Source organism: Coffea arabica, chromosome 2c (assembly GCF_036785885.1).
Source record: "Coffea arabica cultivar ET-39 chromosome 2c, Coffea Arabica ET-39 HiFi, whole genome shotgun sequence".
NCBI lineage: Eukaryota > Viridiplantae > Streptophyta > Magnoliopsida > Gentianales > Rubiaceae > Coffea > Coffea arabica.
In genome coordinates this window covers 35,298,423-35,312,580 of record NC_092312.1, presented here as the reverse complement: position 1 = coordinate 35,312,580, position 14,158 = coordinate 35,298,423, and the positions used below count along the sequence as shown (strand labels likewise).

General features: G+C 35.5%; 3 protein-coding genes across 3 annotated transcripts; 2 read left to right on the top strand and 1 right to left on the bottom strand.

Moving 5' to 3' along the window:
• Positions 1-1,013: 1,013 nt before the first annotated feature.
• On the bottom strand, positions 1,014-6,181 carry LOC113727248 (small ribosomal subunit protein uS9m-like). Its single transcript, XM_027251282.2, has 4 exons — positions 5,478-6,181; positions 2,864-3,304; positions 1,783-1,863; positions 1,014-1,471 (listed from the first exon to the last, which is right to left on the bottom strand). The coding sequence occupies exons 1-4, from the start codon at positions 6,130-6,132 to the stop codon at positions 1,380-1,382; spliced, it is 1,269 nt and encodes a 422-aa protein (XP_027107083.1). The 5' UTR covers positions 6,133-6,181; the 3' UTR covers positions 1,014-1,379.
• Positions 6,182-12,291: 6,110 nt separating this feature from the next.
• Positions 12,292-12,744, top strand: LOC140035640 (protein FAR1-RELATED SEQUENCE 5-like). The gene has a single exon (XM_072076949.1). The coding sequence runs from the start codon at positions 12,292-12,294 to the stop codon at positions 12,742-12,744; it is 453 nt and encodes a 150-aa protein (XP_071933050.1).
• Positions 12,745-13,340: 596 nt separating this feature from the next.
• On the top strand, positions 13,341-13,847 carry LOC140035639 (protein FAR-RED IMPAIRED RESPONSE 1-like). Its single transcript, XM_072076948.1, has one exon. The coding sequence runs from the start codon at positions 13,341-13,343 to the stop codon at positions 13,845-13,847; it is 507 nt and encodes a 168-aa protein (XP_071933049.1).
• The last annotated feature ends 311 nt before the right edge of the window (positions 13,848-14,158 follow it).

Here is a 14,158-nt window from a genome sequence, read left to right as displayed (position 1 = left end):
TCCCTAAAGGCTTGTGTAAGGCCATTAGTGCAACCATAGCTAGATTCTGGTGGGGTGGTGGGGTTGCAGAAAATAAAATTCATTGGGTTAGATGGAGTAAGCTGTCGGAGGTTAAAGGGAAAGGGGGTTTGGGCTTTAGAGACTTGAAAGCTCTCAACGTGGCCTTGCTTGCAAAACAAATTTGGAGAGTTGTCACCAATCCAAATTTATTAGTAAGCAAGGTCCTGAAAGCTAAGTACATGAAGCATGAGGACTGGTTAGACCAAAAGCCCCCGCACACAGCTTCTTGGTGCTGGAAAAGCTTGCACAAGGGGGGAGAGCTCCTTCAACAAGGGTTATACAAGCCTCCCCGTTTCGGAGTGGTGTTCCCCGTTTTGGAATGGTGTTCAACTTCTTGCTTATGAACCTTGGCAATTTTAGCTCTGTATCCAGCACAGAAACTTTATCAATGTTCTCTTGATTTTACTGTCTCTCATGCTTTTGTTAGTACTCGCAAATTGCATATTCCATTGTTTATCAACTGTCAAAGCGAAGCATAATTGGGATGAACTTGTAACATTGAGATGCATTGTGCCTAAAATAAAATGTGAATGCGTAATTTGATAGATTTTGATAACTTAACTTGTCCAAAACATAAGTCTAGTGTTCAGAGTCATAAACGATGAATACGTAGAGAGTGCAAAGGTAAAGTTCGATCTTTACTGTTTAACCTCGGCTATCGTTTGGTCTGAAGATTTCTGCAAACGAAAGTAAGGACAGGAAACATATAAAGTTTAGGTCCATCTTCAATATTTCGATAATTTTCAGAATTGGTTATGGAAAAATAATGATTAAAAACTAGCAATCTACTCAAGTTTAAAAAAAAAAAAAAAGAAACTCAGTAAAGTGAATGATAATACCTCACAGTTCAAAGACATGGGGGCTTGAATCTTTAGACTTTACTAAACAATCATATACTTCTAAATCTTCAATAATAGAAGTTGAAGAGAGGGTGCAGGTAAAAGCTAAGCACAGAATAGAACTGAGGAAGAAGTTGAATACACTATCAAACTGGAAAAATCCATTTCCAGTTAAACAGCAGCAATTCAATTGTCTCGCCAAAACATTGCTTTAAGCAACAAGTTAAAATTGGTACAAAAAATGACAGCATTCAACTATTTCACTGACTTGTTTGACAACCAAAACCAGCTGGGGGGTTTCCAGGGTGATGGGTGCTGGCAAACATTAATAAAATGAACAAATTGCTTTGACAATCACATCAATGCCCATGCGCTGCCATTGGACACTCCAGTTACAAGCTAAACTACGTATCAGGCGTCCAATTTAATTTTATGTCAACGTATTGTAGGAACGAAACCGTAACATAGGCAAGACTTGCTCTATCGCTTGACCCACTGGAAGCTCTTTCTTGCTTTTGCTTTTCCAGGCTTTTTCCTTTCAACAACCCTCGAATCCCGTGTCAAAAAACCACCTAAAATTGACAACTGACAAGGTCAAAAGCTCCAAATTTGACATAAAACCAAACGTGAAATGCAAGAAGGCAATGTTTCAGGTCGCAATAGAACACACATTTAACGTACAATTATACACACAAAATAATAGATTACTTTTGATTTAATCATCATGTTTTCAAGATCAGTACATGCATGCTTGTACTCCTTAAAAAAATTCAGATTTGGTGAAGAAAGACCAAAAATCTAGTCTTTCCCTATTGTAAGATGGAAGAAGCAGCAAGGTGAAGAAAACAATTAAGAAAGATAACACTGCTCCAAGTAAATGTACCTTCTCTCAAAGGAGGACGTAAATCTGGTGCCCAGTTTTGCAGTGCCCGGCTGATGCCCAATTGAATAGCACCAACCTGACCTGTTCCGAAGAGCGAACAATAACAATTAGCTGATAACAGGAGAAAATTGCTAAAGTTGAATTGAATCATCAAATAACTCGTCCTAGGCAGGTAGAATGATTCCACACACAGCTTGCATGATTAAGGAACCATGTGGTTTTAAATTTGCTCAAAAAATTAATCCCACAGTAAGGACTAAAACCTCAAACACCACCAACCAACCTCCCAAAAGAGACCCCAAAAAAAAAAGCAATAATAATAATCAAAGAAGAAAGACTGAAGCAGAGCTAAGTTACATAAAGGAAACACTGGGGTTTCATTGGTTATCAAAGAGCCGCAGAAATAGCCTAGGATTCAATGCAGCCAAAAAAGCACCAAAGAATAGGGTCAAAAGAGGAACCAGGTCCAGATGTATTTCACTATTTTGAATCTCAACAAGTCTTCTTACTGAAACCTGACTGAATTAACCCTAAATTAACAAGAGAATTCATGCAATACAATGCTCAAAGATTTCATAATCAATATAATTCACATTCTTTCAATTTGCCTTTTTCGGCTAAATTTTATATTTGTACAACAACTCCTGAGCCAGTAATAACATGACTAGGAAGAAAAGTACATAAAAGTGGAGGCCAAAAGGAAATAATGCTCTGTTGTTTATATCAATTTTAACAACAATACCATGCAGGTTATAACTATGAAAAGAAGCTCGTGGCCAGCAAATATGCAAGATGCTGCAAATTTGAATTCAGTAAAACAGCAATAAGAGAGTATAAGCAGTTTTATGTGCAGCATGAATCATTCAGATTAATATTAAGAAAACACCAAAACACACATCAAATGCATCTTTCCTTGTAAACTAAGTCTAACAAGTGCCAAAAGAAAGCAAAAATGGCAAATCAAATTCCTTTAAAGCAAACCACAAAGTGTCTTGCTTTCCATAAAAGATATATTTTAGCGAAAGATTAATATAGCACATAATTTTCAGGCCTGCGAGGAGTAAGTCAATGGCATCCTTACCTGATACACCACCCCCTTTTACAGTGCAACTCACGTCCCACATACCCAATGTCTTAGTTTCAGAGAAAGGTCGAAGAAGGGCAGCTCGATGATCAAGCATTGGGAAATAGAAATCGAACTCTTTGTCATTCACTACAAATTTACCATCACCAGGTTGAACCCATACTCGAGCTATACTGCATTTCCTCCTTCCTGTCCCATATGCCCTTCCCTTATCATCTACTTGCCTGACTCGCGCCTTTGCAGCCTCCTCCTGCTTCTGGCGCTCGATTTCAGCTCTTGCGGATTTTCTTGTACTCTTTGCATACCGCATATCTTCAATTTCTCGCAGCGGAGGAAGTCCTTGAATTCCTTCAAGGTCCTTCAAAGCAATCAAACTATCCAACATAGCTTCTGTGATTCCAGAAGCTGCAATAAGATCTCCAAATGCACGATTTGGACCTGCAACAAGAGGATTCGTTAAGTGCATCCAGATGCTAGAAACAAAAAGATATGCATCACTACGTCATGCAGCTGATTATTAAGATTTTTTGAACTGATAAAACTATATGTGAAGCTTCTACATCAAACACACTGAAATGCTTTGAATGATGTGTGCAAAAAGTAGAATTTGTAGGCACTACCTGCAGGTGACAAACTTTAGCCAAGGTCTTACTTCCATAAACCGTCGATTGAAAGCAAGTACTAATTCCTACTATATTTGTCTGAGCAGGCCATCTAGCTAGTATATTCACTAGTGAAATTCAGGAACAATGTTCTACTAGGGAAATAATGCTATTAGTAAAAAGATGGCCAATTCCAAAAACTGCCAACTAATATGGGTAAAGCAAAACATGGACACTATGAGACAGTTATGAATAGGAAAAACAAAACTTAAAAGTCGTCAAAAAGAGCATTATTTAAATGAGGATGATTAAAATCTATCGGAAAGCCAAAAAAAATGCATAAGTAAGAACAAAAAAATCTAAGCATGAGTCTATAGATAAATTAATCATAAATGGATGACATTTTTAGCCTCATAAAGCTCAATTGAACTTTTCAATGTCAGTTGTATTCAAAAGTCTGAGAAAACTTGAATTTCTATGCCAAATCTGTTAGTTTCAGTTGCTCCAAACATATAAAAGTGTATTAATCTTCAAATCTATTACTTGCAGTACTTTTCCAAGAAAAATATCTTATTCTTTCCAACTATTGCTCTCCTTAATTTTTTTTTTTTTTTTTAAATGTTCTACCCCACTTTGGACTTTGGTTTTGGAAGTTTCTTTGACTTAAAAGAGTAGTATTCTATGCATCAAGTAATTAATAATCAGGATGTTAGGCTGCAATACAGATCAAAGATGCAAGTTTGCAAATCAAGTCTCAGCTATTTAGTTACAAATTATGGTCAAATCTTTATATACTTTTCGCTTTTTATTCTGACAAAAGAAACATTAAAATGTCTTTTATCACTAATTCTAATCAGCAACCATGCCAACTGTGTACCAATAATTGCTGCCATTAGCGTTACTCTTTTCTGCGAAAAAGAAGCAGAAAAAGACTTTCTCAAGCTTTTCCACATCCATGTCAAGATCATGTCTGTATAGTAATAATGTGGCAGTAATCAATTTCTCGAGCATTTTTACATCCTGTCAAGATCATATCTGATAGTCTAAGCTGCCGTTAACATTTATAACCTCAGGAAACTCATCGAGTCTAGAAAATTGCGAAATACTCCCATTCAGAGCCATGGGGTGATAAAGATGTTGCAGTTAAAACTGCATCCCCAGTATACTTCGGCCCTCAAGACAGGAAGGAAGCTGTAAAATTAAAAGCTTTCTCAGGACAGCAAGAAGGAGCTGATTTCAGCCAATACACAGGCTACATGGTGGTGAATTTGAATGTTCTGGAGCTTTTGTTATTAGTTTGATGAGTTGCATCAGAATTTTTCCACCAAACCTCTAGCGCAGTGGCTGAATGGAGTTACTAGGATTTCAAACTACTATTAGCTTCCATTTGCTTCATCCTTCGGGCATTATGTAACTCATGCCTATCAATTCTTTGCTTTCATATTTTCCTTTATTCTATTAGAACCATTTCTTAATAGCATTCATTGGAATATAATTAGCCATAGTAAATCCTAAACTGACCTCAAATGCAATTCAAATAGCATGTAGGCAAGTTATAGACTCCAAACCTCATTAGCCTGAAATTACCAAAAATATATATATATATATCTATTATGTGGCCAAGAACCTCGATAACCCACAATCAGCTCAAAACGGGAACAAGCTAGATAGCTTTCAACAAGAACAGTCCACTTAAGCATCCATACTTAAAATACAGAATCCTATACAATCATCATAACCACCAAAGGGTTGAAAACGGATAAAAGTGTATTATTTCAAAATGCCCCTGTTCAACAACTTTTAAGCATTGAATCCCCCACATAATCGTCAGAACTAACCAAAGAGGGTTCATCACGCACGAAGCTGTATATACTAAGAAAAGAAAATTAGAAAACCCGCTTGGGAATCCATAATAGAACACAGAATAATGCCTACCCAAATATATCCCATAAAGCCGTGAATTTGTACGCATAAATATGCATCTACTACGTCAAAGCCATAAAATTTACCTTTAAGAACATCAGTAAGAGCTTTCTCCTCAATTTCCAGCTGCTTCTCCTCCTCTGCACTCCTCTTCTTTACCAAATCCTCCCCTCTAGAACCCTCCAATCCCCACTCCCCACTTTCTCTTCTTTCCTCCACTCCTTCTTCCCCTCCGACATCAAACAAATTCCGCTCATCTTCCTTATCCTCCCCAGCAAAACTCCACGGCTTATACCCCTCTGCTGTTGCCCACCCCTCGTGACCATCTCCACCACCCTTCACTTCTTCCGTCACCCCTTTAAATATATCAACACCATCATCAACGCCGCCACCCGAATCCAATGATTCTGCCAACCAAGAGTCAGACCCATTTGCCGATTCCTTCACTTGCTCCACGTGTTCATTATTTTCCTCCGATTCTACCCCGAAAATGGACTCGATGGAATCGTCTGCTTCGGACGACAGCTGCCACAGATTTGGAATCGAGTCTTGCCTATCTCCATTGTTGCTGGTGGAGTAGAAATGAGGGATTTTGGAGAGATTGGGGTGCGGGTATATGGGTTTGATTGAGGTTAACGGGTTTTGTGGAAAGATGGGATTAGGGCTTTGAAGGTGAATTTGGGAGGAAATTAGGGTCAGAAATCGAAGATTGGAGGATTTGCTGATTAACCGAGAAAGCATGGTTGCTTCCAGTGTGAAAAGTGGAGTGAACTCTCCACCGCGGGCAGAAGAAGGGATACCTTAAGAGTATGTTTTTATACATAAATAATCATTTTAACTTATAACACAGTAAATTTGATTAATGACAAAAACATACTAATTTATGACAAAAATATTCTATTATGCTTAAAAAACTTATGCCAAAGCCCATAGTTTAGTGTTATTTGAAATAACACTAAAATTTTTATTAATGATTAAAACTGAATACTGTTCGTAGGAAGTACTGTTAAAATACTTGTATAAATACTTGATCATACGTGAATAAATTAGTATTTTTGAAATGTATACATAATTAAATTTTTTCTGTTGCAGTTAAAAAAAAAAAGTAAGCAAAATTTTTTGTTGCGCAAAGCACAAAAATCCACAAGTAAAAATAGTTGGTCCGAAAGGGAAAGATACAGTTGAATATCATTGTTTAAAGTACTAAACAAATAGATGTAAAATACTGGTTAAAAACTGGTACTTTGACATATAATAAAGGAAAGTCATAAAAAGCAGGCCATTTATGAAAAAAAATTTCATTAATAAAAATACCAGCTCTTCACGGCTTTCTTACCAGTCCTCCAAATATGAGCAAAGTGTCAATAATTGAAATAGTATTTTTTTCGATTTATACAGAATTAATTTGTTTTTTGCTTTTTTTAAAAAATAATGAAAATTTTTTATCAGAAAGCACATAAGTCAAAAGGATTGGTCTAAAAGGGAAAGGAATAACAAATATGTACAGTACTTGTATTTTACGTTCGAAAGACTACGTGCTGTTTTTGAAAAATATCCCAAAAAATATCTAATCCAAACGGAACCGATTCTCCATTGTTTAAAATACCAAATCAGTGATTGTGTTTTAACTGTTATCCATTGGTATCCTAAAGTATCATTTTTTTTTATCAAATACCACCTCTTTAACACCCATTTTTCCTTAAAAAATTTATTTATTGGATAAAATAAAAATAAACCGGTTTTGCAATAAAACAGTACCTCTTTATAGCTTTCCTCCATTATAAGAACAGGGTACCCATTTTTTTTATAAAAAAATTTATTTATCGGATAAAATAAAAACGAACCCGTTTTTCAATCAAACACTAGCTCTTTATGACTTTCCTCCATTATAAGAACAGAGTACCCATTTTTTAATAGAAAAATTTATTTATCGAATGTTATAATAATAAACCCGTTTTCCAATAAAACACTAGTTCTTTTTGGCTTTCCTCCATTATAAAAACAGAGTACCCATTTTTTTCATAGAAGAATTTATTTAGCGGATGAAATAAAAATGAACCCGTTTTTCAATAAACCACTAGCTCTTTATGACTTTTATCCATTATAAGAACAAAGTACCCATTTTCTCATAAATAAATTTATTTATCGGATAAAATAAAAATAAACACATTTTTTAATAAAACATTAGCTCTTTATGACTTTCCTCCATTATAGGAATAGAGTACCCATTTTTTCAAAAAAAAATTTATTTGTCGGATAAAATAAAAATAAATCCGCTTTCCAATAAAACACTAGCTGTTTATGACTTTTGTCCATTATAAGAATAGAGTACCCATTTTTCATAAACAAATTTATTTATTAGATAAAATAAAAATAAATCCATTTTTGAATAAAGCACCAGCTACTTATGGATTTCCTCCATAAATTATGTATTTTCATAAGTTAATTTATTAGTTGGATAAAATTAGAATAAGATTAGGTTGAACAGCAAATTACCCTTGAGGATAAAATTGAAATACAGGAAAGTAACCTATAGCAAGTTTTAACTCCATTTCCAATACAAAAATATGCTACAAATTCTTTTTGCAAATGCAAGACACCTAATTCATAAAGTCTCAAGAAACCTTTACAACTGTTATGCAAAAGCAAAATTTTTAGTATCAATTTGATTATCTGTTGGACGTATCCACCTGAATAGGATAATATGTATTTTCTGGGACACGAGACATAATAAGAATTAAACTTGTATTAATGTAGACCTAACAAAATGAGAGAAATAGCGTAACAATTAATACAATAATAAGAATAACAGAGTTCGTATAATAAAATTAGTATAGTCTAGAATTTTATTTTTTTGTTCACATAGTTCACGAATATGAGATTGAACGACTAAAAAATAGACATGTATATCTATCTATATGTATTGCAAAGGGAATTTTGGATAAGGAGCTTTCCAAATTGTCATGTTGTTTGAATACTATTTTATTAGAATTTTACATTTCTAAAATTAAGAAATGTTTATCTAACAACTAATCCTATAATTGCTCGTACAAATCATATAATCATGCTCATATTTTTCCCACATTTCCCTCACGTTTTCCCTACTAACCCATAAAATTAAACTGCTAAATTTTAAGTAACAGATAATAGCCACCCATGTAAAATGATATCTGCAAATTCTAATTAATGTCTCACATTTACTGCTGACTTTACTGATAGTAATAACTAACAGCTATTACTGACATTCACATCTCACACTTACCACATTACTCATACTAATAACTAACTGTTAATTTAAGAAATTCGCAACTACGAAAGTCACATATCCAAAATTTAGGAGCATGTTTAAATTCTAATTTTCACAATTCAACGTATTTTATTGTCATAATATAGTTTACTCTCATAATCATTCACAAAACCGATGCTCACTAATCCAATTGACCCATTTCATTTGGCATCATATAAATTCAATACAGTGAAAAAATTATGTAGCATACATTCATCATGGATAAATCTTAGTTACAAACATTTCAGTCAGTGACAAAGCCAAGAATTTTTTTGTAGAGGGGCTAAAATTTTTCTAGATGGGCTAAATTTGTAAAAACTTAGGAAGGCTAACTTCATTTTATACAAATAATTACAAAAGTGAAACAAATTTTTTAAAATTTGAGGGAGAGTGGAGTTATGACCCCATTAGTCGCTATTGGTTCCATCATTGAACTCAATAGCGTCTTAATTTCAAATCTACAAGATTACAAAGGAGAAAACAACTAATCATAAAATGAATTTTATACTATGGTGATGGCACTCAAATATTTTAAGAAGGTTCAACAAGTTCACTTATAAAAAATACAGGTCTCACTGAATACTTGTTTGTAGTATCATGAAATTATTTTTATGTGTTATGTTCAAAATAATTTTCATCTATTTAAATATATGACATTTAAAAAAATGAAATATTAATTATAATTATATAGAGATGTAAAAAATAAATAACTTTTTAAGAAAATTAATTGAAAAGTAGTTAATTCACACAAACATGCGCGCATATATATATATATTCTTATAATATAAACTAAAATTATAAAAATTAGGAGGGCTAACTTCGTTTTACACTAATTTTTACACAGTATGAATTACAATTTGCAAAACTTGGGGGAGGGGGGAGCTATGCCCCCCATTAGCCCCTATTGGATCCAAACATGATTTCAATGGCATCTTAATTCCAAACTTGCAAGATTACAAAGGAAAAAATAACTGATCACAAAACGAATTTTACATTATGGTGATTGCACTAAAATGTTTTAAAAAGGTTAAGCAAGTTCACTTCTAAAAAATACGGGTATCACTGAACATTTTTTTATAGTATGAACTGCACAAAACATTCATTTGTATCCATGTATCATTCGTTTTGTAATAAAAATCTTTATTATTATTTTAAGATCCATGTTCCACAGAAATGCAATTCTTAAATGATCTACAAATTTTGTCATACTTTAAACTATTGGAGAGCACGTTTACTTCAACTAACATTAGGTTTTTATTCATTGATACTAAATCTTAGTAGTAACATGGTAAATTTTATTGACGATTACACTTACTGATTTTTGCTTTAGTTTGAGAACAGTTTTATACTAAAAACTGTTCTCAAACTAATATTATGAAGTTTATATCAATTAATGATAAGAGGTTTTATTAGTCATTAAGGCTGCAAGTACCTCATGGGGGTAAGTACTCGAAATGTACCTATATAATAATTGATTATAGATATTAATTCACTCTATTTTTATAATGAAGGAAAGCCATAAAGAGTTAGTGTTTTTATTGAAAAATGAATTTATTTTTATTTTATCCGATAAATAAATTTGTCTATGGAAATATGGGTACTCTGTTCTTATAATGGAGGAAAGCCAGAAAGAGCTAGTGTTCTATTGAAAAATGAATTTGTATGTATTTTATTCGATAAATAAATTTATTTATGGGAAAATGGGTGTTAAAGAGGTGGTATTTGATGGAAAAATGATACTTTAGGATACCAATGGATAACAGTTAAAACACAATCATAGATTTGGCATTTTAAATAATAAAGAATCGGTTCCGTTTGGATTACATATTTTTCGGGGTATTTTTCAAAAACAGCACTATAGTCCTTCGAACATCAACTACAAGTACTATATGTATCTGCTATTTTTTCCCTTTTAGACCATTCATTTTGACTTATGTGCTTTTTCATAAAAGATTTTCATTCAATTTTTTTAAATGCAAAAAAAAAATGAATGAAATAGTATACATCGAAAAATAATTATTTTAATTATTGCCACTTTGCTCATATGGCATGCAAATTTGTACATATAGTGAATAACAAATTGTGAAGAACGGAGAGCGGGAGAGGCGAAAAAAGAAGCGCCACAATTGCTTTTGAAAACTAAGCCAGAAATAAAGGTAATGGACTCTGGGCACTGTATCTTGTTGACTTTCAGTGTACCCCCCAAAACACGACTGAACCGGGGAAAAATTTGTACATAGCTTTACCGTCATTCGTTGTGAATCTCCAACAAAGTCAGCCGAGGTACAGTGACACTGCGGTGTTGAACATCAATTGTGTTTTTCAACAGTGCGACAAAGGTGCGTTGGTTGTTTTCTATATTTTCCGGAGATTTGCTTTCTAATTAATTAATACTTGCATATGTGAATGGAAACGATCTGCAGAGAACGTAATATTGGAAGTGTGTCATAAATAGCCTCTGCGTTTTAAGCTTCTTATGGATGGAAGGCAGCAGTGGAGAGTATCAAATGAGGAAGCGTATTGGTATGTCTTTATGTTGCGATTCCGTTTATGTTCGACAAAAATTCTGTGTCATATTTCATCATGAAAATGCAAGAACAAGACTGTAAGATGAACCTGTCTGTTGTGTAACCTACATTGATTGCCACAGAGGGAATCTTTACCCCACTTTGAGGGGATTATCATGTAATGATATTTACCTGTAAGAACATTGTGTACATCAGAAAATTGTTCGTCACCTATGATGGCATTGAATGATTAGTTTCATCCTTTATTTTAGGTTTCTGAGCTTATTTGCCGTCATTGAGTCGCATGGTTCAATCCCCTGTTCGTCGCGGGTTCTTTGGAGATAAGGCAGCAGTGGAGAGTGTCAATTAAGAAAGCGTATTCGCAAGTGTTTATGGGGGTGTTTGGTTTTTGAATGTCGTAGGGGAAAGTGCCATGGAAAGTTCCGCATAAATCTCGCACACAATGGCGACATGGTATACAGTGTGTTTGAATGGTAGGTAACGTCGGGGCTGCAAATGGAAATGGTGGAAAGGCATCCATCGGGTAGACGGTATGCTGCTGCGCATGCCGAAGTTGAAGAAAGTGCTAACAGATTAAAAATTGTCCATTCAACAACGAATTGCAGAACAGAAGGGATAACAGGGCAGGGGGCTGTAGGGGAGCATGTTGGTGAGGATGGGGCAAATGTAAACGCTATATTCGAAGGTATTGATGATATAGATATAGGTAGCATGGAGTTTGAGAGTACTGAAGAGGCAAAATCATTCTATATGATGTACGCAAGAGCAACTAATTTTGGGGTGTGAAAAGGGTGCAAGAGAAAAGATAAGAAAAGGAATGTCCGAGTAAGGTCATGGCTTTGTAATAAGGAAGACGAAAGACTTCAAAAGCACTTGAACAGAGGCGATTGAATAAGGGAACCGAAGGCAGTAACAAGAATGAGCTGTCAAACACGTTTGAAGATTCGATTAGATGAGACGAAACAGAAGTACGTTGTTGTAGAATTTGTTAGTACACATTACCATCGTTTGTGCAATCCTGAAAATGTTAGTTTCATGAGGTCTCATAGAAAGGTTGGGTAGTCAGACCTGCAACAGGCAGTAGTTATGCAACAAGCAGGCGCAAGAACAAATCACATTATGAGACTACTAGCTGTACAGGCTAGAGGATACCACAACTTGGGTTTCCATGAAACTGATATGTACAATGCGCTAAATCGGCAGAGGCAGGTAGCAGTTGGTGATGGGGACAGCAATTCGGCAATTGCATTCTTGTTAGGCAAGCAACGAGGCGATCCGAATTTATTTTTCAAATATTCTGTAAATGGTCATGGCCGTCTGAATCGCCTGCTTTGGGCTAATTCAGTGTGTAGAGACGACTACAGATGTTTTGGTGATGTGCTAGTGTTCGATAGCACGTATAATACGAACCAGTACAGATTTTCATTGGTTGTGTTGTGTGGGATTAACAATCACTACTCCACATGTATCTTTGCGTGTGTTTTTATCGTTCGTGAAGGAGATGAGAGATACGATTGGGCTATAAGTACATTCTTATAAGCAATGCATGGGAGGCAACCAATAGCAGTTGTGATAGATGGGGACAAGTCAATGCGAAAGTGCATTAAAAAATTAATACCCACAGCTAAGCATAGACTTTGCAGCTTCCATTTGGAAATGAATGCAACCACAAATGTAAAAGACAAAGAGTTCCTGCAGGCATTCAAGACCTGCATGTTTATGAATTGTATAGCAATAAATTTTGAAACGAGGTGGGTAGGGGTTGTGAGACGTTTTGGATTTGAAAATAACGAACAAGTTAAGAAGATGTACCGGAAAAGGGAGCTGTGGGTTATGGCTTTCCTGAGAGACAACTTTTTTGGAGGAGTGCGGAGTACCCAACGGTGTGAGAAAATGCATCAGGTTTTAAAATTACATCTCACCCTGAAGTTGAAGCTTTTTAAGTGCTTTCAAACATGCGACTTGGCCATGGGCTGTTTGCGGCATGAAGAGAGGTGACAGAGCACAGTACCCTTGTCGGAGCGACACATCTACAGGCGCTAGAAAAACATGCTGGTGAAGTGTTTACTAAATCCACTTTTGTTGTGGTACGGAAGGAAATGAAAAAATAGGGGTTATTTTGTAGGATTAATGGCATGGATGATGGAATCACCGCTGTCCACTTCATGAAGCATCCGTACAATTACTCGTATTATACTGTGATGTATAACAGGTCCACGGGACATATGAATTGCTCCTGCTTGAAAATGGAAACACATGGGCTGCCTTGTTGTCACATGTTTCGTGCAATGCTATTCGAGAAACTGAAAAAAATCCCTCTAAACTGCATCATGAAGAGGTGGATTCGACAGGCAAAGGAAGGCGTAATAAGTGACAAGGCGGCTGAAACAAGCAGCCTGCACCTCACAGAGATGTCCAGATATTCTACACTGCTGTCAGCAGCAAATGATGTATGTAGGAATACGTGCATGACGTCAGACGGATTCACAAATGCATTGGAACTGATCCATAATGTGGCAGTTCGAGCTGAAGAGCTGCAATGCAAGGGGCACAGAGGTGAGGGCTGTGCAGCTTTGCAATTGACCAATGAAACCGGGGGTCAAAGGGATTGGGTTAAGGACCCCGAATTCATTGCAGCATGAGTCATGTGTCGAGGGAAAGCGAGGTAGGCAACAATATCTATGGCATATTAGTGGAACATCTCATGTACAATGCATTTCGGCACACAATGCAACTTTGTATACATAAATAGGCATACATAACATATGTTACTTGCTATGGAACACAAAAAAGTGAGTGTGCAGTTTAGTCCGATTTGTTTTGTTACTAATGCAGGGGAAGAGGAAGTGGGCCAAACGCCTCTTCAAAGCGCAGAGCCACAGACAACGATGTTCATCATGCAAACAGTAGTTTCACTGCTCATGCACAACTAAGCAATATGGGGACGACATCC